Source organism: Camelus dromedarius, chromosome 10, assembly GCF_036321535.1.
Source record: "Camelus dromedarius isolate mCamDro1 chromosome 10, mCamDro1.pat, whole genome shotgun sequence".
Classification (NCBI taxonomy): Eukaryota; Metazoa; Chordata; class Mammalia; order Artiodactyla; family Camelidae; genus Camelus; species Camelus dromedarius.
The window spans coordinates 20,731,602-20,757,792 of record NC_087445.1 but is presented as its reverse complement, the minus strand read 5'-3'; the positions used below and the strand labels follow the sequence as shown (position 1 = coordinate 20,757,792).

Below are 26,191 nucleotides of genomic sequence, written 5' to 3'. Positions count from 1 at the left end.
ATGCAAAGCCCAACACCTTGAATTCTATACACTCTCTCTTTTATCCCCCTGCTTTTCTTCTGGCCTCTTTCTTTCAATGTCACTGCCTCTGCTTTAAATGTCATCAGCTGATAAATCAGTTGGCAGAGATCTGTAGCAGTTTGTTCTCATATTGAGAATGACAAGTCATAGCTATAAATTTTTTCGGGAGAGAAGGCCCTGATAGGCATTTCTGCATCTAGATCTGGATGTAAGCAGGAGCAAAGATGCGAGAGTTAGCTCAAACATAGCTGCAAAGTCATTTCTGTGTGTTCATTAATTAACTACTGTCAGATCAAAGTTATTATAAACTTCAGAAGTTTGGAATTCTATGAAATACAATTCTTTTAGAGAGAAAATTTCCTTCATTGTTAGACTTAAGAATTATTGAAAAGAGATCACATGATTCTAACAAAAGACAGGGTTAACCTTTCACATCCGATTTCCTGTCAAAAGAAGGCAGAAAATAGGAAGTTTCTCCAACTTGGGAAAACAAGGAGAAATGTTTCACATTCATATTCGTCCCGTTCTTGGGTTTGTTAGAGCCATGGGATTTTGAGCTTCCTCAAAAGGCAGCATCCATCTTCATGAACATTGTTACTTAAGGGTAATGCACATGCAAACACCGTGAAGGTTTAGTCATAGAAATGATTGCCAAAACTTACTCATGGATAAACAAAGTTAAATTAGTACTCCAATGTTTGTCCCTCTTGGGAATAGAAATCTATATGCAAAGATTGGTTTCCCATTTTTTCAAACTTAATTTCTTTCATCTCTCCGTTACCTTTCGGTAATTTCTTCAGAAATTACCCTCTTTCCTCTTTATCTGTCATGATGTCCAGTCAGCGCTATTTTTTATCTTTCTGTTCCACAGCATCCCTCGCTCACTCTTTCTACCCAAAAGCTTGGGCTTGTTTGCCATATTAAAAGAACACACAACTGTGTCAGAGGATGGGATCAAAGCAAGTCTTAATTCATTTATTTAAATATGAATACATTTATAGTAAATATGGATACATAAATATATACCCATCCCTTCATCCCAGAATAGAGTATGTGGGTTCCTTCAGTATTCAGAAGAGGGACTTGCTGTCATTGGTCAGTTGTAAAGTAAGTGTCTTCTGCTCATGCCCTTCCATGCTTTGCCCCAGCAAATAGGCCACATCCATGAGTTCAGCTCTCTGTCTGCCCCTCTTGGTGGAGTGTCTGTTGCACTAGCCTTTTTATCTGAGACTCATGAGTAATAAATCTTCCACAAGCTAGGGGGCTCAGCAAGAGCAACGTCTCGCCGATTGGAGGGTTTACTTGGAATCATTGGGTTGGATTACTGTTCTTTATTGGAGTCCTGAAGGCCTCAGGGCTCCCACACAGTCTGTAGTATCGTTTCTTGTGAATCCCATTAGCCACACAGCCTAAAATGTCCTGTCCTATGGCTCCTTTCACTTTTGTCTCTAAATCTCACAGGTTTCCCAGGGCACTACATCTACTAACAACAGTCAGATAATCACAGCTACCTCTATAATAGCAGTTAGCACTATGTCACGTTTAATAGACCACAAAAAAGATCTTTCATGTTTATCACCTCATTTTAACTGCTCTCCCTTTATTTTGGTAGAGAACTCACTTTTGTTGACAGTTGCCTACTTCCTTCCCTAGTTCTGCTTCCCTTTATAAAATAACCAAGTGGCTGTTTTCCAGATATTACTAAAACCCCTAGATCTGTCAAGAATACATTACCTATTTGCTAAGGCACATTACATAGTACTGTCAGTTCCCAGGTACACACTCTTACATGTAGCTCTCTCTTTCATCAGAAGTGAGACAGTTACTGTAAGTGCTTGGCGAGCATCTGGAAGTAACATTAATAATGATGATGATAATGACCTCAGAGGATGTATAATTGGGGGGTATTAAAGAACATTTACAAGCTCATTGTGTCATAGTTAATGATGAGGTGCCAAGTTTTCTTGCCACCACCCTTTCCACTGGTATTTCCTGCTTGGATCAGAGAACTAATTATAGTAAACGATGCCCTTTCAAAGAACTTGCCTCATTCTGAAGCACATGCTAGCATAAAGATATTGAACTGTTTTAGTGTTGTTTTTCAGAGATAGTTTATTAATACTGTTTTGCATTTGTCTGAAAAAAATGTATAATGTAATCATTTAGTGTTTATTTTATTGTGTGTACCTTCTACTCAGAGGGTTGGCATTATTGTTCCTAACAGTGACGGATACAAGCAGATCATGCCTTATGACCTCTACCATCCCCTTCCTCGGTACGTAAATCAATCGTCCTGATGCTAGAAGTAGTAAATTAGTCTTCTGCTTCTTTTATGTATATATATATATATATATATAAAATATAGATATAGATTTTGTGTTTTTCTGTAATAATAAGATAGTAGATAGTATATTTTGCAACCCATCCTGAGCTCTGCTTTCGAATAACACTAGCCTGTAAGCTTGTCACTCAAAAACCATTCTAAGATAGGGTCGGATTCCATTGGAGTGGACACAGTAATTCACTCTGATTAGATATAGTGTGTGGGTTTATGTTATGTCTTTCTTTCACTCTCTTTGTCCTTTTCTATGTTTCCTCTGCAATAGGACCCTGGTCATTAAAGCACTGTTGCTAACTGTTAAACAAACACTGCCTGAATTATTATCCCAATACCACAAATGTGGAATTCCAGATGTGGTATTACTCTGCATAGGGGCTTTGAGTATCCTTTTTTTGTTCCAGAGAAATTATAATTAAATACAAAAAGGCAGTTTTTTCATATCCTTATTGTTCAGAACATTTGGTAGGGAGGGGAGTTTTTTTTTTCCAAAACATTAAATTCCATGCACAATGTTGCTTTTTTTAAAGTACAGTATTTTTTAAAACTAGAAAAAAATCATTAAAGTGATGGTGAACTTGTAAAAGAACTTGTTCCCTTTATTAATATATTCATAAGAAAACTGGAGAAGCTGAAAATATGCTAGCTACGGAAGGTATCACCAGCAGCTACATTGGAAACAGCTCCCTAGGGAGCAGAAGTGAGAATTGGGTTTGAAGCTACCATTGTTCTATGAAAGACCTCTGGTGTATTCTTCTTGCTCATTTGGACTTCAGGGAGTCAGCTGCTATTCAGAACCCAAGGTTTAAATCAGATCACAGATAGTTGGAAGTAATCCCCAGTGATTTACTCAATCTTGAATTAAACAAAGCCCAGAAAATGATTTTATTCTAAACTGTAAAAGAAAGCAAAGTGTGATTGAAAACCTTCAAATCCTTAGTGAATTGAAATACAAAAAGAGAGGACCTTGAGGTCATCTAGTCCAGCTCCCCCGTGAGACTTCATTCTCTCACTCCTCCCCCAACAACCACATCCATTCATCATACATGTATAAATGCATGTACTTACACAGATATGCATGTATGTGTATTTAGTGCAGCTGTATTCACACCTTACACACACACATATGTCTTTAATTAATGCATATAGACCAGTGCAAGTTGTTATCCAGCTTCTACTTAAATATTTCCAGTGACTGGCAGGAAACTCACTTTTCACCATTCTAATGGTAGCACATAGAGAGGAGCGCTTGATTTATACTGTATGTAGTTGTTTGGGGTTTTTTTAAGTTCTTCTGCTAAGGAATTACTTCATGAGTCAGCTCCCTCCCACTTTCCTATGACTATATTGATAAAGACAATAAATGACTTTAGAATGCTACAGATGTACCCTGCTAGTTTGATCCAGAACCAAAGTTGGAAAAAAAAATGGAATGAAAATATAAAAGATGAATTTAACTGAGCCAAGATTTCATTTGATTTCAGTTCCTCTATCTGTAAAACAAGTATCCATAGAACTCCTGTGTCTGTTTGTGTGAAGGCCATGTATTTCAAGATAAAGGCACAGTTGAGTGTCAGGGGTGAGAACACCAAGTTTATGTTTTTCCTGTACTGGCACTCTTTTATTTTATTTTATTATTTTTCTTGTATCCATGATCTCTCTTGTTTATATTTCTCTGGTATGACTAATGCCTATTTTAGGTTAATCTTGATTTCGTATATATTTGGTTTCCTGCCCCCAGATGTCTGAAGCTCAGTATTCTCACCGACAGATTGAAATGAACCTCCTTGTTTGTTTGTACCTTGTCTCATATAGGCTTTGTTCTGTCCAAGCACCGCAATTGGGAAGGCCGACTAGCAGATCATCAGACTGTATTTCTTACCCTGCACTTCTATTACTAAACTAATTCTAAAGTTAGATACCCTGTTTTATTGATAAAGCCTTAGTAAATGGAAGCTATTTCTACAAAAGTGTTTTCATTTCTTAAGAACTGAGGCTTAAACACAGTTCTAAGAGGGCAGTTGTCTACCCTTCAAGGCAGAAGGCTTTACTTACTGAAATTATTTAAGTGGATTTTAGACCACAAGTATAAATACAGAACACAACTAATGATTTTTTAGATTGTTTTTCTTGTTCTCAGTCTTTGACTATAACATATATCTGAATATACTGTAAGAATATAGTCTGATGAATTATCTTTAATTTATAATTAATACATAAACTTTTCCCCATAAGCCTGAATTTTGAGAATTTTAATCTAAACATGCTGTGTACTTAAAAAATTAGAAGCCAAGGGAGTTAAAATATATGATATATGAACTCATCTGTTATTCTTCCAGAATAAGATTCTTGGACATGCGTTTTAATTTTCTAAGCACTTACCTGGTCCCTGTTGTAAGATATCCTAAATGATGCCCTCTCTCAGCTTTTGTTATACTTTCTTTAAAGCACCCAGAGATGTCTTGCTCTGAAATTTGACATATCACTATTACTATGTAAAGGATTCACATGATAATTTTTTACATATAGAACTATAGTTGAATGCTAGAACCATACTGTAAATACTTACAATAATATTAGCATCATTTGTCTTTCTGTGATCTCTGGCACTGAAAAAAATACTACTTTTGGTGAAATTACACTATGGGTCAGATCAAGTGTTGAGACAGAAATTAATCACTCTTTCCTGAGAAGGGTCACATTTAGGAATGTTAGACTACCAATTAGAAAATGTGCTCTTTTGATGGCATCTTAATGTTCTAAGAGATTAAATGTACATTCAAAACCATAGTCCCATTTCACTGTCAAATCAAGTTTAATGCGAATTTGTACTTATACATTCTGCCCAATTTCCATCTGAATCAGACTTGTTATCCACCTCCAGAGGGAAGCTCTCCAGAGATTTACATGGAGGCAAATGAGAATTGGTTTTACCCTTTGGGAGGAGAAACTCTCTACAGAGCTGCTTCCTTCTCTTGAAAGGGAACAGAAAGTTCCTAAAGGGCTAAACAGAGGGCCTCAGTTTCCCCATAATAACATTGTCTTCTGTGTCTCCTGGGGAAATATGTATAGGAAAATATTGTACTTGGCAGCACGTTTAGGCTGTTGGCAGTAGAGATAACAGTTGTTGCCTAGACTTGAACAGTACAGAGAAAATGTGGAGGAAAATTCTCTGTTACTGGGAAATGCACGTTATCCAGGCTCATGCAAAAGAGAAACAAGGCTCATAATGCACACAAAATCCTGCTTAGATAATATTTCATGTCTCCACAGTATGCCTGTGCAGTATTTTTAAATTTAACTCTTCAAGTAGATCAACTTGGTGACATTTTGTTTTTTCTCTCATTACAATGATATCCCTCATAATTCTAAAGGAAATCTTAAGATTCCTTAGCAGTTTTTACCAACAAGCAGACTATATGCAAGTGTTTCTTTCTTTCTTTTTTTTTTAATTTGACATTCTCTAAATATGCAGGAAGAGATAAAAGAATTGGGCAAAGATCTCTCTCGTCATCTGGTCTGAAATGGTTCAGAGCCGTGTAGAGATCTGAAAAATCAATGAAATTCTCTTAAATGCTATTGACAGTATTGTTATTTTTTCCCTTACTTTACTGAATCTGTAGATTCCAGTGCCATCAGCCTTTACAGGGGGGATTGCTAACTGTCAGTACCCCTTAACAGCTGGGGAACAAGAGGACAATGGCTATATTCACCCCTGGGCTCCTTCTAGTAATGATGGCACAGTCTGAACCTCAGAATTATGCTGAATCCATGTAGTCCCAAAGTTGATGACTGCAGAAGCAAGGGAGAAGGAGTGGTTTCCCGTAATCTTTCATGAATTTCTTATGTCAAAGTATCCACATGCTAAGTAGTAAAGTATTGTGCTGAAAGTCAAAACTATCAGTCCAGGTACAAACTATTAGTGTTAACTGATCAAAACCAATTTTAGTATTGAGATAGATAGGTACAGACAGATGGATTAGATAGATGGATAGATAGCTATGCAGAATATATATTGATAAAATGTAAAATAATAGAAATATTACATAAATACACATATGCACATACACCCTCACCCAGAATATGTACTGAAACTAAAGGACTGAGAAGCCCTCTCTTGAGTAGGTTACACGTGGCACAAGGTATCCTTGTAGACAGCTCTCCTCCATGTCTTCCATTTGTGTAGAGCTTCGAGGTTTACAGAGCACTTCTGCCAGCCTTGAGTCCTTTCCTCTGACTCATCAGATTTCAGGCAGTAGCTGGCTTTTGGTCCTTGGGGCCGTAGCCTCTCAGAACCTGACCGTCCCGAGGGGCACTGGGACCGGGGTCGGGGGGAGAGCTCGCTGAGGAGGTTGGCAGTGTGCATGTCTACCCTGATGACTCCCCTTGCTTCTGTAGGTGGGAGGCCACCCCGTGGACCGCGTGCTCCTCCTCGTGTGGGGGGGGCATCCAGAGCCGGGCAGTTTCCTGTGTGGAGGAGGACATCCAGGGGCATGTCACCTCAGTGGAAGAGTGGAAATGCATGTACACCCCTAAGATGCCCATCGTGCAGCCCTGCAACATTTTTGACTGCCCTAAATGGCTGGCACAGGAGTGGTCTCCGGTAACTGTGCCTTCTTTCTTTGTTCGTTAGGAGAGTAAGTCCACTCTTCCCTCTCCTCATCATGACCCCACCAGCCACCCCGTGCAACTCCCACTTCTCTAGAAGGGGTCTAGAAGCCTACCTGTTTAGCCCCTGGAGCAGGTTTACCTTGACTGGCGCATAGCCAAAAGTAAATGAGTAAGGGAAAAAAATATGTATGTATGTATGTATACATACATCTTTCTTCAAGTGACTTCAAGAAGCCTCTTTCACTCCCAGTAACGTTCCCTTTAGGGACAGGGGAGGCAAATGTCTGTCAAGAGTATTGAGACCAGATAACTGAGCCCAAAGCAGTGTAAGCTGCTCTTACGGTAGAGCTCAGGAGACCAAAAGTTTGATTTTGTTTTTTTATTTTGTATACTTCGTCTATATCGAAAAAGTGTCTTGAGTGAATTAAGATTAAACTATGTCTGATTTGTTGGGAAGAAAAGATGAAATGGAAATAGCAACATAATGAGAATGAAGGTGAGGTGGGATTAATTAAAACCCAAACATTCTAGACATGAGGGAAGCAACTACAGCAGCTTAAACATGAAATGTTATCTGGGGGTTCCTGGCTGCTAGTGCATAAAGGTATGAAATGGCAAGAGACGGAAAGATGAGGAGACCGGCCATTGTGCCCCCAGCCACAGAGATGGCAGAAGGCTGTTCACTCAGCCTTGTGGCTGTGTGACCTCTCTCTATCTCGACTTGCTCCCAAGCGAGTAGAGCTACTGGGAGGGGCCGTCTGTGTCTGGCCATTGAAACAGTTCTTTTGAACCTTTTTTGCATGTCACTATAATCAATTGGATCAGCTATGCTGCAATATAAATTAACTGTGATGGAAGTTAAAAAAATTTGACGTCCACATGGGAGCTGGCATTTCCTATATTTTGGACTTGACAGTCATTAACAAAATGACTAAATAAAATCAAAGTGCAGTCTTGGTCATCAAGATTGGGCACATGCTACAGTTTCTTTTTTCCTTCTTTTTGCTGCTTGATTTGGGACTTTGCACACAGTGGGTGCTTCAAGAATGCTGACTGATGAATCCTAAGCTAAGAAACTGCAGGTGATTTAATTTGCAGCCAGCGTCACCCTGAAATAGCCAAATAGAACAAGGCTTACCAGTCCTGGGAAGGACTTGTAAGAAGTGGTATAAATCCACCACTTTAAAAGCAGCCCTTTAAAAAGTCTCAGGTGGGAAATGAAGAAAAGTCAACAAGGCTTTGACTGTGAGTCTCCTATCTTGCATTCTCCTTCCAGTGCACAGTGACATGTGGCCAGGGCCTCCGATACCGGGTAGTCCTCTGCATCGACCATCGAGGAATGCACACTGGAGGCTGTAGCCCGAAAACCAAGCCCCACATAAAGGAGGAATGCGTCATACCCACTCCCTGCTACAAACCCAAAGGTAACTTGATGGGAACTCTATTTAGTCTTCCTACTATCATGTGCGTTCAGTGCTGTTTTCAACTTAGAATACTTTTAAGTATCCCAAAGTGTTCTTAGTAACTACTCTTTGTACCTTAGACCCTAGTAAATGAACTTAATTCTTTTAAAAACTGTTTCAAATGGTTTTTTGCTTGCACATTGTTTTTAAGTACCACATATTGATACGATTCACTCCTAGGTCAGGAAGTTGGTTGAAGACTGTGGCTGAAAAATGTCAGATATATCTGCCTGAAAGGAGATATTATAGAGCTATTGTAGAAATATGTGTGGCTTACTATCCACATTGCTTGCTGTTAAAAACAAGGTAGTGAATCCAAGGCTGTCTGCTTTGCTAAGCATGAAATACATAGGGACGCCTCATACGTCAAACTAACAAAACAGAAAGTGGTTGCTTTTTATATTGAAAATTTAAAAATTAACATGAGAGTGGATTTCAGAATCATAATTGGAAAGAGGAATTGGAATAAATTGGAATTTAATAGATACTGTAAATAGTTTGTAAAAAGTAAATTTTAGAAAAGTTCTACTTAGTGAGCAAGATGTATTATTATACTAGGTCTCTCAGGTTAGCTTGACTACTCGTCTGATTTCATTGCTAATATTCTTATAGTCTGTGTCAGTGAAATAGAAAATTCTGAAGTCACAAACCATTTAGAAGAACTCCCCGTTAAAAGCTTCCTCCCCAGGGGGTGGGTATAGCTCAGTGGTAGAGTGTGTGCGTAGCATGTTTGATCAAGGTCCTCGGTTCAACCCCCAGTACCTCCATTTTAAAAAAGAAAAAAATTAGTCAAATTAAACAATCAAGTCTTTAAAAAATTTTTTAAAAATCTTCCTCCCATTTTTAAGATTAAAGATGATTCCCACCTGTTTCTTAATTTATTTCTTTAAACCATTCAGTTTCTCTGAAAACAAGCCACAGTGTAGCTCTTTGTTATGCTGTAGGTTGTCCTTGGTGGGAGTGAACAGTATCATGAAATCTAAATTAACAGTATAAAAGGAAACCAAAAACCCCCAAAATATACCAGAAATCCTGATTCATGTTAATCAGTATGTTCCTCTCTAAACCTCAGTTTCCTCATCTGTAAAATGAGGATAATACTAATAGTAACTATGTCTGAGATCATGTGAGGGTTAAATGAGATATTATGCAAATAGGCTGTTTAACCCACTGCCTGGCGTATAGTAAGTTTTCCACAAGTGTCATCTTCACCTCTTGACTTCCATCAGCATCCTCAAATGCAGGAGGAAGTGGCCACTGGTACAGCTGACAGGGTTCAGTTCAAAACGACAGTAACGTATTACAAGCCTACCATTGGTGTCATGCTGAGTGCTTTATTACTGAAACCCAAGGATGGCCTGAGCTGTCACAGGTGGCTTCGTGGACTGAGTCATTTGTCTGGGAGAGGTGGGCTAGCTGTAAAATGATGTATATCTAGAAACCATGTTGCTGGGTTCAAAATGTTAGCAAATCCTGCTGGCTTTTATACTTCTCACTTGCTTTGTTTTCTAACCATAAACAATTGCTGCACATAGAGGATGAGAAGTGATGCCCCTAACTTAAATAGTCAATTCTGTATTCATTCATCTTCATAAAGCCACTTCAGAGAAAGAAAAGCAGATTGTGGTTAACCATCAAGAATAAAATCTGGATTTTTCACAACTAAGTAGTGAGTCTGGCTTTCTAAACATCATTAAAAGCTATGTCATCCAATGGTGTATGCATATATACACACATTTCTTTCATCTTTCCAATTATATGTTATAAAATGGTGATAGAGCTTCGCTGGCTCCTACAATAAAGGGAAATATGCCTATAAATGATTCTAATAAATACGTCAGAATGGGGATCTTGGCAGTTACTTCTGTAGAAGCACTTATAATCTCCCTTTCTTTTTCCTTTCCACATTTTTTCCCCAGGAAGTAATTAGGAAGCTCATCCTGAATGGTTTGGTCAAAGCTAGATAAATGGGCAAAACAAGTCAAATTATGGATCGTGGACCCTAAGTCGCTCCTGTTCAATTTTTCAGTGAGCCTTGGGTTGGCACTGAATGTGTCAGATATCTCAAGCAACATTTTGTGAATTTCAGAGTAGCAGTTTTATTTTTCACAATATGGTATGGTTCACACTTAGCCAAAAGGTAAAAGACAAGTTAGAAGTTATGAAAGTATTATGATTAACCTATGATACTTTGTGTTTGTTTTAAAAGGTAGGTAGTGCTCTGTCTTTTCAACAGGCAATAGTGAAGATACTTTGATGACTAACTGCGTATTGAGTGCCTAGAGTTATGACTTTGGTAATAAAAAGACTTTCCTTTGCTCTTCAACATAATAAAGGGGACACATATACACAAAGACTAGTGTTACTAAACATTTTAAAATCGGATTTTCTTTTTCTTCATATAGCTATCATCACAGGCAGAAATGTACCTAAAAACATATTGTTTGCAGTTATCAACATTGTAACTTCTAGGCAGTGCAAAATCAAGAACTGATGAGAAGAAAATGGAATTTCCCTGAAATTCTGCATTGATTCTTATTTCTTCTCTCTTGTGTGCATTCACTTAATTCTCAGAAAAACTTCCGGTAGAGGCCAAGCTGCCATGGTACAAACAAGCTCAAGAACTAGAAGAAGGAGCCGCTGTGTCGGAAGAACCCTCGTAAGCTTTCAAACCACAAGTTGTTTTGCTTTTGAAGCTGACTGGTTTAGAGGAAGACTGCCTTTCATGGGTTTTGAACTAAGTGTACTCCTCTTACTAAGGGTAAAATGAGGCTTTGGGGCTGTCACTTTGGAAATTTATCAGTTTCAAGGTGTTTCTCAAAACTTATGATTGCTCTCTAAATACTTTCCAGTTTTGAACTAGGAAAATGAAAGAGTCGTGCCTACCCTCTTCTCCAAAATCTAACATCCTCTTTTCTCTTGCCAAGGGGCCAGAGGTGAGAAGGTCCAGGCAGCATCTGATGTTGTAGCATAGGTTTGATGGGAAATTCTGGGCAGCTTTTTACCCACCTTACCTCCCAGCTTTTTTGCAATATAGCCACTCACAAAAATGAAAGAGAAAGAAAAATATATCTGAGGGCAAAGGAAGTTTATTAGCTTTTCTTACCCTTTCTTCCTGGGGTTGGTATCAGATGGATTCCAGGTCTTTGCCCTGTTTGTTCATGGAGCCATACCTGCTTAGTATGATCAAGGCCATGAAACTTGTAAGACCACTAGGCACAGATTTTTCAGAAGAGGAAACAAGGAAGAGACTAACGTAGATTGATTGATTGACTGACCAATAACTATATATTGATTTTACTAGAATACACTGACAGGCCTATTTGCCACATCGTTTTTAAAAATACAGGAAAGCACTTTATTGAGAAATTTCATTTATGACCAAAGCAGTTTTTCTGATTGATGATTTTCTAGGTTAATTTCTTTAATACAAGTACTAAGCTCTGTGCCATGCATTGGTACATAAGGCACGTTATGTCACCCACCCTCCAGGAGCTCACAATATAGTATGCAGGAGATGAAATGGTTTCCAAATTCAATCTGTAGTTTTAATTTTACCAAATTAACATTGTAATCTACATATTCAGAAGCAATTTAGAATCTTCTCTGACTCATCCTGTTTGAATCTAAATCTGATACAGTTTGCCAGAACACAATTGTGTCTCTGAATCACACCCTAAAAAAAAATCAAGAAATTGAAAAAAAAAAATCCAAAATACAGATTAGTACAATGACCAAAGTTCACTTGTAAACAAATAGTATTTAGTCGTTTGATTTCACAGAAACATGGTTTATATATAAGGAGACACATTTCTTACCTAAAAGGACAATAAGCAAAACATCGATTATTTCTGTAAAGTTGCTACAGCATGTATTTTCTACTTCTTTGAGAAAAGACTTTAAGAAGCAGCAGCTAACCAATGCAGAACTTTGGAGGAAAGGCAGTGGTTAAAGATTACAACGCAAATTTTACGTAAATACATAAAGGCTGAAAATTTTTCATTTCTCTGCTGTGCAGGAAATTACTCAGGTGGCCTTCTTGAAAAAAACCTAATCTGACTTGAGATAGGAAGGAAATTATTCATTTCCTTAACTCCTTCAGGCCACTATAAGCCACCCAGTGCCTGTAAGGTGTGATGTGTTAAAGGAGGCAGGCATAAGGATAAGGGGTGTCCTGGATGCTCTAGATGCCCTGCCTTTCTCTTTCTAGACTTTCTGCTCTCTGAATCAAGTCATCCCAGGGAGAGGAAGGTAGGACTAGGGAAGCCATGTCCCCCCTCCCCCACCCCACCCAAGATTTACTTCAGTCACCAGGAGTTCTGCTTGGATGGCTCAGAACAAATCGCGGGAGACAGGCGGTTCCTTTGGGTACCACTCTACCAACACTGTCATTTTAACCAACCATCCCACTATCAAACCTGGGTGCACACCAGGTGGAAGCCCTTAACGGTGTGTCCTTTCAGAGGTAGAACGGGGTGGTCCTCTGAGTGCCTTCTTGATCTTGCACTTAAAAAATCTTGAGTCATCTTATTAGGTTTTCAGTGAGCAGCTTTACTGCATGGTTAGGAAAACATTTTTGTCCTGCAACACAATACCCCAGCCCTAGACGTATTGCCATAAATAACCTTGGTGTGAGCCATTTGAAAAAGGAAGGAGGAGGGAGGCAAGCAGGCAGAAGGCAGTGGTAATATCTGGATGCCAGATGGCATCAGCTTAGTGATGGGGCTGATTCAATAAGAGGCACAGGGAAATTCCTGTCATGCAGCTGTGTGAGCAGAACCCACAAGGAATCAGATACAGAAAGAAAAGCCAATAAGAGTCACCATGGTGATCCTGTAGTCATTAAATGGCTTGTTTGCCTTGTTGAAAATAGTATTTAAATATATAATATTTAAGCATATGTTTACATTAGTACATATTTATACCCAGTAAGTTGTCCGAGAATGTGGATGGCTTAACTCAGTGGTTAAGAATGTGAATTCACTTTTTTTTTTAAGTGGTTAGAAATGTTAATTGTGTGACACGTGTTTTTATATTTTCCCCCAAAAGATATTTAGGGAATCAAACGTTGGTAATGCATCCAGATAGTTTTGCTGTTCATATCCTCAAAATGAGGTGCCTTAGTTACATTCTCTTTGTGAATCTCTGGCCACAGAAAATAAAAAGAAATATCGTGTGTGTGTGTGTAAAGATATATCTCTTAAGAATCAAGTCATCTCACCTGAGATTGAGAAATGTAAACACTCTTTGCAGATCATTAAACCAACATAAAGGATGTTCAAGCAGAACATGGTTGGCATTAGAATTACAGGATAAAAAATACAAAAGCGTTTCATTTTGAGACTTGCCATGTGGCAAGGCTAAAGCCTCATCCCGGCCACACTGAATCAGGCTTTATCCCCATAAGGATAGTGACCTCTCTCACTTCCACCTCCTTCCTTTCTGGTCTCCCCATCTACTCAAATGGCTCTCATCCCTTATATCCTCTGCAGCAGCAGAATGCTTAATATAAAAAGTCTCTGGCTGATTGTGTATTTTAGATAATTTTAGAGAGTCACTGGACCAGCTAATTGTTCGCACCTCATAATGAGAGAAGTGAAATTCACTCATAAATCACCTGCTCTGGGCCAGACTTTGTGCCAGGTGCAGGTATTGTAAAAATAAACCCAATCGTCCTTGCCCTCAAGAAACCTTGAGTACATTCTTACCACAGGAATGATAAGATTGTGACCAGCGTGTTGAGTACTGGCCAGTCATCCACAGATTCAACAAATGAGCTAGCTATTTTTAAGAAATGCCATTTGATGTCTGGGTGTGCACAGCATGGTAGTGTTACTGATTTCACAAGGAGTGTAGGAGAATTATTTACTGAATTCCCAAACTCTTTCCACTGCTATATGTTCCTAGGAGCTACAATTTTAAGAGAGTCAAGCTAGTACATGTGTTGATGCACAAACAGGAGAAATGCATGAAAGAGGAGTGTAATATACATGGAAAGGGTTTAGGGGGATGTAAATGTGAACGGGTGTTTGGCAGATTATGATAGAACTTATGTGCATCTGACTTTGACAGCAAAACTAGCTCCTGAGGAAAGATGATTAGATCTTTTTACATAGCAAATTATCAGATATTTTGTTATCGGTAGGTGTACCTTGGTGATTGCTACCTTGATGTTGAAAATAGATCACTAAAACCACAAATCATTTCCTAAAATTTGAAATTTTGCTTAGATACATCATGCTGCCAACAGTGAGTTGATGAGAGAGGGCGAGTCTGCGTGTGTGTGTGCTCCTACAGGAATACAGCCCTACTGGAATCACAGGAAAAACACTCTAATTATTGACCACAGCTACACGTAGAGCAGCAGCGTGCACAGTGGTCCAAAGTGTGGGCTCCAGTGACAGATCTCCTAGGTGTGACTCATGGATCCCCCAGTAGTAACTGGGGACCCTAAACAAGTCCCTTAACCCCATAGGCCTTCATTTCCTCGTGTGAGAAATGAACATAATGGTGTCTGCATCATAAGGCTATCGAGTGGATTAAGTTATATGCAGATTACGGAGTAGACAGGAAACTCTGTTCAGGTGTTAACTGTGATTATGATTGGGCCATTCCGAGCATCATTCATCTTCCTAGAGAATGTAGAGCAATCACTCATTTACAGTTGGCGAAATTGAGACAGGTGTTATCTGTGCCTCATGCAGGCTGTATCATACAGCATGTGAGAGAACCACAAGTAAGGACAAATAACCCCAAATTCAGCTAGTGGTTCCCCGGTTAATACTCTCTCCCTGCATCTCTGCTCTCCTGCTGAGACTCTTTGAAGACTCTCTAGTAAGGGTCACACTTTGAATTTTACCAAGAATTTATACAAAGGGACAAGGGCTAGGTACTTTCATTTGAGCAAAAAGAAATCTATAACATACTGCCAAAATTAATAAGGAAAATTTAGAGAAAGCTTGAGTGGAAAAGCATCCTCTCGCAACTCTGAGTTATATTCAGTTGATCCCCTAGCTTGCTGAGACAGAAAAACCAGTAACAAATTCAAAAGAGCCGGCAGAGCCATTTTAATGTAATCATTAGAAAAAGCCTTTATTGCAAAGAACCAAGAAGTTCAAAAATTGTCAGCCCCACCTACTGTCTCCACTTAATGCTCATGCTACAGCTACTTTCCGAGCTAAATCTGAACTATTGCTCAGCTGAGCCCTAGAGAGTGGCAGAGACAAATTAATGGGATCCTTGTGTGCCAAAATAAAGCATGGACCCTGTCACCACCAATATATGTTAAGTCCATTAAGGTCATTTTTAATGAACTGAACTTTTCCTTGGAAAGCTTTGCCAAACTTGTTGAATTAAGAGAAAGAAACCTTGACAAAATTGCAAGATAAACCAATTCCAGTCCATGTGAAGAAGAAATAGTTCATGAAAAGTATTCCGAGTTTACAATATTTTAGATTTTTATCAAAGTCAGGGGAAATAATATGACTTAAAATCTACATTCTGTTGTTAAGCTGAGAACTCCAAATGCACTAATAGCATTGTAAGCTATAATGGCATTTTAGTCCCCAGGACATGGCTTTTTAAATAATCAGACTAACCTTCAGGAAAACCAAACTTTTAAATCATTTTCTATTCATATGGATCAGAAAAGCAATGGAGAGAAAGGTGGCCTGAAACGAGTGTCAAAGTGTTGTGGAAGATCGGCCGCCGTCCCTGACGAGCCAAACAGAAACTCAGAGACAGGGTCTTGGAGCTTAGAAGAAAAGAGGCAGCTTTATTACTTTGCCAGGCAAAGGGGACTCACAGCAGGCTAGTGCCTTCAAAACTGTGAACCCACCTTGGGAATGGGGCAGGGTGATTAAATAGCCATAGCTTAAACAATAAAGCATCGATAACAATCAACAGAATTATTTTCTTCTCAGAAGACTCAGAGTGGTCATGGTGTCTCCAGGTGACCAACTTTGTAAAGGCTAGTGGTTGTCACTCTTTCAATCTCTATCTTATAAGCGCCCAAGGTGTGGTCTTGGTAATTCAGGCTATTTTGTAAGGTTACAATGTTGTGACCTTCTCCCTGGAGAATGACTCAGAGACCAAGCATGGTTATTACTGTTGATTATGGGAATTAAATAGAAACAGTAGAATTAATAGCTTTATTTTAGCAATGGGCCTGGAGCTGTGAGTAGCAACCAGTCGGTCAGGTTAGTTGACCGTTTTAAGGGCAAACATAAGAATAAGCAATCTGTTAGCCTAAGTGTGGCCGTTTTATTACTTCTCCTTCAATAGTCTCATTTTTCATTTGTGAAGAGAATAATTTGGCTCCATCTGTATCTGCTACGTACAGTTAGTGGTCTTTCTTTTTCCCAAGGCTCTGTGTGTATGGAGTTTTAAAGCGTAGACAGAAAAATAGGAGTTCTCCTTGGGCTCCTGTAACCTAGGAACAATTCCAGAATGCTCCGGAGCCTTCACTGTTGGGTAGCTGGTTGTATAATAAAGCAATGTTAGACCAGAGTCATGCATAAATTACTGAAGGCAGCCTGTGGCTCAGAGCTGCCCTCAAATCCTTTTATTCTACAAAACAGCATTTTTACTGAGATTTAACTGAAGTATGAGAGACACAGGATTGAAACACCTCAAGCTACAGGATAACCTAGCACCCCACCAGGATGAACAGAGGCCAGCACAGACTGCTCAAGGGCAGCTATAAGAAATAAAAATAAATAAACCCACTACAGCTACGAAATTTGGGCACAATAACTTTTAAAAAGATCATGAGAAACTTCTAAAACAGGAAGAGCTTTTTGGATTTTTCCATGCTAATGCCTGGAACTGAAAAGTAGGATTTAATTTCTTTGAGTTTTTAAGCTGTTGTTTCTTTCTTTTTTTTTTTTTTTTTTAATTGAGTTACAGTCAGTTTACAATGTTGTGTCAATTTCTGGTGTACAGCATAATTTTTCAGTCATGCATGAATATATATATATTCATTTTCATTTTCTTTTTCATCCTGGGCTTCTACAAGATCTTAAATATATTTCCCTGTGCTATACAGTATAAATTTGTTTATCTATTCAACATATACCTGTCAGTATCTACAAATCTTGAACTCCCAGTCTGTCTCTTCCCACCCCGCTCCCCTCTGGCAACCACAAGTTTGTATTCTATGTCTGTGAGTCTTTTTCTGTTTTATATTTAAGTTCATTTGTCTTTTTTTTTTTAAGATTCCACATATGAGTGATATCATATGGTATTTTTCTTTCTCCTTCTGGCTTACTTCACTTAAGAATGACATTCTCCAGGGACATCCATGTTGCTGCAAATGGCGTTACGTTGTTGTTTTTTATGGTTGAATAGTATTCCATTGTATAAATATACCACAACTTCTTTATTCAGTCATCTGTCAGTGGACCTTTAGGTCGTTTCCTTGTCTTGGCTATTGTAAATAGTGCTGCTGTGAACATTAGAGTGCAGGTGTTTTTTTGTTAGCTGTTGTTTCTTTATCTAGCTTGGTTTTCATCTTGGGCTCAAGAAGAAGCCCAATATCAAATCCCTCATGACATCAACGCTTACCCTCCTATTTATCCACTCACTTATTCATTTGGGGGAAAAAAAAGTATTTATTGAGCACCTATTATGTGAATTCTGCCTTCACAGAGGTTTGGCCTAGTAAAGGAGATAGTTATTCCAGAAAGATTCACACTTGATTGTTGAAGACTGATCACTATTATAAGAAAATGGAGAGGAGAGTCTAACTTGAGGAAAGGAGAAGAATCTAGAAAAGGAGCCTGTGTAGGAAATGACCAGAAAAGAAAAACAAAAACCAGGAGCGCTAGGTGTCCTGTAAGTCAGGAGAAGAAAGTACTTAGAGAAAAAAGGCATGATCAGGTGTGCTGGATGCTATTGGGAACAAGATAATTTTGAGGACTGGATTTATTGGGAATCCCAAGCAGTGTGGGGCCAATACCCTTTAAACACTGATTATTCACTGTCTCTCTGCTGCTGGCTTTTCTCTTATTGTTAAAGAACAACCTCCTGATGGTCAGTAAGGTCCCTCCTTTAGTAGGACTCCTCCTAATACCTTGTCTGGAACCACAGTGCAGGAAGGTGGATGAGACCTACAAGATGAGCTGAACACAGTGCTCGAATGTATGAGGTCCTGGACTTTGAAAGAGCCCAGTCATCTCTGACTCATCGGAACTTTGAGAGAACTCTGATCTCCCACAGCATTTCCTTCTAGTACAAAGTCTCTTTGAAAGGAAAATGTGCTCTTTAATGCAGTCAGCCTTTCTTCCCCCACTTCCAGCACTGAGCATTTCTGCAAGAAAGACATTGAGGCATTCTTGCAGAGGCCAGCTGCCTCTCAATCCAAAAGGGCATCATTATCATGAGAAAAGGAAGTTAGCTGCGTGGAAAATACCTCTAAAGATAACACTCCCACTGCAGAGTGTTACAGTATTGGGTCCTTTCTTCACATCACTGGTTAGCAGCACTACACAGGACAATCACTGGGTTGTTTTTTTATTTTTGTTTTGTTTTGTTTTTTCCAGATAGTTGTATTGGTGACTGCACCAAAATTGTCATTTGTTTTGTCATGTTAATTTCTAGAACTGTTCTATTCTTGGTGATACTACCGGGTGCCTTCCAGTGCTGAAGACTCTCATAACTCAGGCATGACACTTAAGGATTTGAGGAACCTATGGAAAAAAGTGGTGCTATTAGATGCTTTGTAGAGTGGTGTCCTGGACACCTTTGTAAAATTTTGCTTGGAGACTTCAACATGTATTGCATAACCAGCATAAATTATTTGAATTATTTGCAGTTCCAGACAGCTGTAAGCTAACAACAGCAGTTGAGAAATATTTTCATAATTCCACATGCAGATCAAGTATCCTTGACTAAAGATCTTTCACAATAAGTTCGATTCTCATTTATTTGGAAAGACTTAGGTGTGGTTCTCAGTGAATGCGGAGGCATATTTTGGATAAGTGTTCTCTCAAAACTATAATGCTCAAGCTCTATTTTTAAATAATCATTCTAAGTTTGTCTTAGTATGATGGATTTTACAAGCAATTCTAAAATTCCTAAAGTGATTCAATTACAGTCCCTTTGTAGCATTCCAAAGGTTTTTGTTTGTTTACTAGTTTGGAGGGGTTTTTTTTTCCCCCAAAGTCTTTCCTTTTAATTTCATTGAGAGACATTGAATAACTAAATAAGGAAGTAGGTGAAAGTACGTGTTTCCCTTTCCCTTTCTGAGTTTCTTTCCCCCAGAAACATTTTTTTTTTCTTCACAGATCCAAATGCTTCTTTAGTCCAGATGCCCAAATGCCCAGCTAGGTTTAGGTAACTGCACCTTTTCCTAAAGATTTTACTGTCTCAAGGATTGTCCACAGTAAGGAGAAGAACGAGCTTTTCAAAACTAACAAAAAAGAATAGAGAAAGACTGGATTAAAAATAAGATGAGGTAATATGAAATACCATTTTTACCAATAGCATATGATGATTTTTTTCAGCACCCCCCCCCCCACAATGACATGTTTATGTAAAAGACTTCCTGGTTAATTTGTTATGGAATTACTTATACAGCATTTTATTTTTCCAATATACTCTTCTCCAGATCCCTCTATGGCCACTAGTTAAAAGAGAAAATTTTAGAAAGGGAATAACCATGATTCTCATGCAAATATAAAATAAACATCTGTCATATGTTGTATTTACTTCATTAATTCATGAGGAGACCGGGAAGATATTACAAACAATTCAAAGGAAATGTAAAAGAACCAAACATATTTAGGCAAATAAGAATGCTGAAATGAATTTACAGATAGATGTAAAATGAGTCTATCCACAGGGCAACCAATTGCATTTTTCTAGACACAGTTCATCTACATTTCTATGGGCAAGAATCATTTTCATTATCAATTTTCTGCAATTTATAGAGTGGTGAAATAACTCACTGTCAACGAAAGACTGAAGTAACTAGGAAGGACACACTTAACAGAATACTCAGTCATCTTTTGGGTCCATTTTAAAGTTTTCATAATTTTTTCCTACACTATTCAGTTCATTCCCTCCTCTCCCCTTCACCCTAAAATCACCAAAAGAAAGAGGAAAAATAAATCCACAGCCCCTATCAATTTATAACTCAAATGTTGTATGATTGAAAACTAAACCAAAATCAAGTATTTCTAATGGAATTTCCTGCAGCTTTCAATTTGCATTTTGAAACTGGAGAGTGAAGTGAGGCTAGTAACAGCATCAAAATAACACAATTATAGAGCTACTCTTATTTTAAATAATCCCGGTGATCTTTTTGAACAAATGGGTATGAGAGGAGGAGAAAGAAAAAGAAGAGGAGAAAAGGAAAAGTTACATATCAGACCATGTGTGCAAAAACTGGAGTTAACTCTGGCTAATATCTGCACTGACATGAGACTAACCAAGAGTGAATTGTTTCTGTTTAGCATCATATTAAGAAAGTGATTGTTTTTATGACTTCAGTCCTTGCTTCTGACTCCATAATAGCCACTAATAAAGTAACCCACTTTGGTTATTTTACAAGTGAATTTGATTATCTCTGTTTTCTATTTCATAATAGGGACTATGGTAATCTTTCTAATTAAAGGGTAAGCATTTTATTAGTGAGATGAACAATTAAGCTTGTAAACAGAAGTCTAGGCGGAATCCTAAATTATTTCTTTGCCAGTGTTTTGTTTGTTGGTTTTACCCTAGAGATGGGAAAACTAAATGCAGAAATCATATCATTTCTGAAGCTCAAGTCCATTTTCTAAAGAACTCACTTATCCAAGCCATTCTTCATTCATGTGGTCATGGTGCTGCTAACAAAAAGAATTTTTAAATTACCCAAATTAAACTTCAATAATACACTGTACATTTGTACATGAAAATGATTAACATACTGATTTTAAAAACCATGCTGACTCCATTTTAAAATCCCCACTTGAAAGGTTCTAACTCAGCAAAAACTATTCAAGATGAGTCTTCTAAGCGTTGCAGTTAAAGCTCCTTCCTCACTTGACTGCCCTCTCCCTGACCTTCCTTCCTCCCACTTGGGGCCAGAAAGCTGAAGATAGTAAATACAGAGTTGAGAGATCTAGGGATGTGGCGGAAAGTTTCATATGAAAAACAGTTATTATTCACTTGGCCATTTGCACTATTAGATATTTTTCTTTTGAAATATAATCTCCTGCCTTCCATGAGAGAGAATATTATATCATCCAGTGTATGCACTAGAGAAATTAAAATGACTGCCAAAGGACAGCACCACTTAAAGACCAAATTGTTCTTAATTGGTGTGAACTTGATGAAGTCCTCAGGATAGTGGGTTGGGAGATAAGCCAGTAAGGCTATTTGACGCTTGATAAGATTCTCACTTGGGAGACATAAAGCAGATTAACCCTAAGTATCCAGATAGTCAAAAATACACACACATTTCTTTTCTCTTCTCTTCTCTTCTCTTCTCTTCTCTCCTCTCCTCTCCTCTCCTCTCTCCCGTCCCCTCCCCTCCCCTCCCCTCCCCTCCCCTCTCCTCCCCTCTCCTCTCCTCTCCTCTTCTCTTCTCGATGCTGCTTTAAAATAACAAGTCTCAGTCTTTGCGCCGAGTTCACAGGGCCCTGGTAGCACACCCTTTCTGCTTTGTATGCTTTTGGTGTGTCTTCCTAGCCCTGGACAGGGAGCAAATGCAGAGTGGCTCCCCTGATAGGCACGGGGAGCTGAGGGTTCCGTTTGTGTGTCCTTCACATATTAGAGTTCATCTGGGACTCACTTTTAATCTGGAAAATAAAACAAATCTGTATAGCTACTTGTCACATGTGGAAGCTTATATTTTTGGGGAAAGGTGGAAACAAGAGACCTCAAAGAAGTTTGAAGACTATCCATGAATTTCAGTGTGCTCGGGATCCCCAGTAAGCGTTCTGTAGCATGAGTTGGGAAACTGTAGCCCACAGACTGTATTCAGACCCTTCCATCACCCGTCCCATCTTCTTACTCCAGTTTTTGTAAATAAAGTTTTGCTGAAACACGGCCACACCTGTTTTGTTAACATACTGCCTAGGGCCACTTTCACAGAATTGAGTGTGGCAACAACAGAGTTGCACAAAATCTCAAATATTCCCTATCTGGCCCTTTACCAGAAAAGCTATCTGATCCTTGGTTTCTTGTCATCGTCACTGAGGAGGGCTGTTACTGTGGACAGAACAGTGATGCTTGCTGTATGGGAGAAGCGAATAGAGTGCTGTTCTTTCTGAGATCTTGTCATCTTTTTTTTATTTGGAAACACAGTTCAGCACCACATTATTATAGGACATTATTCATCACACTCTTGTCAGAGTTGGAAAGCTTATCATTTGCTTTTGGGCTTCTCTCGTCTACAAAATAGTTTGCATGCATTTTCCTTTCTGTCTGCGCCTGTAAAATTCAGTGCTGGTGTATTTGTCACGATTTTTGTTCCAGGACCCAGGCAGATATATGTGAATGTGTAATAAGAGGGTTAAAATTATTTTGATTGCTGATTTTGGTTTTCTATTTCTAAAAAACTGCTGCAAGTAGCATTACTTAGAGAGAGAGAGACTTTTTCATCTTTTAGGATGCTTTCCACCCTTCCCCACCCAAGTTCTCTTGGTGCCAGAAGATGGAGTTAAGAATTCAGAAATGAAAGAGGGAGGTGATATTGTATGAGAATTTCTTGGAAATAATTCTGAGTGGCCCTTCCTCCCTCATCCACCTCCCTGACAAGGTTGTATGTGACCTTCATTCTCTCCTAGGAGATGGATGACTCTTCAAAACATCAGACATCAGGTCTTTCTCAAAAGGGTTCCTTCCATGCCTCAGACATATAAGTTTGGCTCTCCTGGCCAGTCTCCCTGCCCCACACACGGCCCAGACCCAGGCCACATCTTTGTTGTGCCTCTTCCCATTTGAAAAGTTGGATTGGTCTCCTGTTAGAATTTCAGTTTCCCTTAACTAGATAGGAACCATTTGCACTTGCTGGGACTTAATTCTATAACCGCCTTATCAGTTCTTTCCTTTTCTGCCAAAGCCAAGGTTAAAGAGCCAGGTTTGCGTGCCTCCGCAGCATGACTCCCTGTGAGAAAGCAGAAGGATCGTGGAAAAATTAAAAATTTTATTCCAAAGTCCTTTCTCCAGATTCTTATGTGTACTTTCAAAAAATGTTAGCTGTTCCCTAGGCCCCTCTCAAGGTCATTGCTGTTTTGACCATTATTGATCAGTGGGAGGAAAAAAGCCTTTTTTTACCCCAGAATTTGGATATTGTCCTACATTCTGGAGAAACTCAGAGAAAAACCAAGTTCTCATTCATGTGGTTCTCTCGGTGGGGAGGGGGTAGAGGCTGTTGACCAGACCAGTACAAATGCAGAAGCTCTCTCATTTGCTGTGACATGCCTGCAGATTTAAATTCGTAGCATGGCTTTTCTCTATGATATAAAAAGCATTGCAGTCCAGACTAATTCAAAGAATGTGTGAGGAACAAGGCTTTGCACCATTCTTGGAAACTTACAGAAAAAAAAAAAGCCTTCTTTCTATATATAAATAAATCTTGGGAGGCACATTGAGCAGAAAAGCAAAGAAAGTTACAGAATATGAAATCCAGACTAAAAAAAAAAATTTACTTCCTTAAATATCTCTAAGGGCTTATTTTGCTTTAGTTTTTAGTATCAGTATTGGTCTGCTATAAGAATAGCCAGCATCTTGCCAGAGGCACAAGTGCTGGGATTTAGATTGAGAGAGAAGAAACCAATTCCCTGCTCGGAAGAGCTGCCACTGTGGGTGCAGAGCAGGGAGAAAGCAGGTGGTATGTAGCTGGAATGTCTTACAGCTGGGAGTTCCTATGACACTCAGGAAGAGACCAATCCAGAAACAGGGCCAGATGAGTTCATCAGCCACACTGAAGCGCCCATCACAGAGCAGGGTGGTGGAGCCCTGAGCACATCCGGGGACAGCACTGGGCAACGGTAGCCAGTGGGATGCAGCCCCCAACGCTGTCCACGGTCTCCGGCTTGGGGCTTCTCATCCTGTCCTCTTGTTTGCTTGCGGACTGCAGGTTCGTCCCAGAGGCCTGGTCGGCCTGCTCGGTCACCTGTGGTATGGGGACCCAGGTGCGAATAGTCAGGTGCCAGGTGCTCCTGTCTTTCTCCCAATCCGTGGCTGACCTGCCTGTCGACGAGTGTGAAGGGCCCAGGCCGGCATCCCAGCGCCCCTGTTACGCAGGACCCTGCCACGGAGATGTTACGGAGTTGACCCCGGAAGAGAGCACCCTCCTGCGTGCCCTGCAGGATGTCGACGAGCTCTACGACTGGGAGTACCAGGGCTTCACCACGTGCTCCGAGACGTGTGGAGGAGGTAAGGCGGGGGGACCTGGCTTGGATCCTCGCCATCTTCTTGTCCTTTCTCTGTCACTTCCCTCCCTGCATGCCACCATGTCACACGACTGCCTCTAGTCCAAGACCAGTAAGTCAAGGGAGCAAGCCGATCTAAATGTAAAGCGTTCTGAATGAAACACAGATGTCTTTCTCCTTTGGCTTGAGTGGCTTTCAGACTGTCAGCTATGAGTGGACACAACTAATGCTGTTACTCTGAGCTGTCACTCTGGTTTGTTGCACTCTATCCGAGGGTATCTGACTGAGAAACACAGTTGACACCGACTTGGCAGTGCTGTCAACGGTCAGTTTCATTTATCTATGCCCTTGCCTCAGTGCGTGTGGTACAAACCAAGACCCAAGACGACAAGCGTCTGCTGTTCCTGGGAACAGGCTGCCGTCCCTCTGCTTTACTCAGCTGATCCCCTCGGGGACAGGGTGTAAAGGGCAGTTAACACTGTGGTTACCAGGAACTGGAAAGGAGTTTAAAGATGACAGGCTGACCCCAGGCTGACCCCACCGCCATTTGACAGATGAGAAAACTAAGATACAAAGAAGCTGAGTGACTTCTTCGAGATCACATAGCTAGTGAGTGACAGTTGGGACGGCTAATAAATTTATTTATTTCTCTGTCTAAAGTCTTTCCATCAAACCACACTTCTTTAAGCCCTTAGAAAGTTCCTGAAGCTTTCTCATCAGATGAATATTATTTAAATAATGTTAAACGTTCCCATGTATATTGACCTGTTTCTCTTAGGTGTAGTCCAGGTGTTTTGTTTTGTTTTATTTCAGGTATTATGAATGGAACTGTAGTGGGAGAAGGCCTTTAAATCAACAGTTAATTCTTCAAGATTATGACCTTTTGTACTGCTATGGAAAATACATTAGATTGGTATCACCACCGTCTCACGTCTACTCCCAAGAGATTTTGCTAGGCGATGACGTGCTGGCTGACTTCCATCAAATCCCTTCGGTGGCTGTCAGTAACCCCTTTGTCAAGCTAAGGTTCTGCATTCTCAGCATAGTTTCTTACTGAATTGGTATAAAAATATATATATATTTAAATTATTTCCCAAACTGTTTTCTAAACCATGACATTTTGGAAACTCTTTTAAAAAAGCATCTCTCATCATGACTGGGAATGTAAGAATACACGTGCCCACATTGTTTACATGCAGTTGAAAAGGAGCAGATTGTGGAACAAGTAGGAGCAGAGAATCAGTTTTCTCCATCAGGTCGTTTTATCCATGTTTTTTAGTCTTGGCCTCGAGGTTCTCATTTGTTTCTAAGTCTTCCAATTTCAAACCGTGGGGTTCCAAAGTATTTTAATGGAGAGCCTGTTATTTTAAAACCTCAATTTTTCCATCTGATTC

General features: G+C 39.5%; 1 protein-coding gene across 4 annotated transcripts in view; it reads left to right on the top strand.

The window, feature by feature from the left end:
• The window catches only part of ADAMTSL1 (ADAMTS like 1), a 373,405-nt gene that overhangs the window by 161,708 nt on the left and 185,506 nt on the right, over positions 1-26,191 (top strand). For 2 of the 4 annotated variants that reach the window (XM_064490185.1, XM_064490184.1), the window contains exons 10-14: positions 2,246-2,296; positions 6,758-6,962; positions 8,247-8,394; positions 11,008-11,092; positions 24,503-24,801. In XM_064490185.1, the coding sequence (XP_064346255.1) occupies positions 2,246-2,296; positions 6,758-6,962; positions 8,247-8,394; positions 11,008-11,092; positions 24,503-24,801 (788 nt within the window). The remainder of the gene's footprint in view (positions 1-2,245; positions 2,297-6,757; positions 6,963-8,246; positions 8,395-11,007; positions 11,093-24,502; positions 24,802-26,191) is intronic. The other 2 variants (XM_064490187.1, XM_064490186.1) reach the window with 1 other exon arrangement.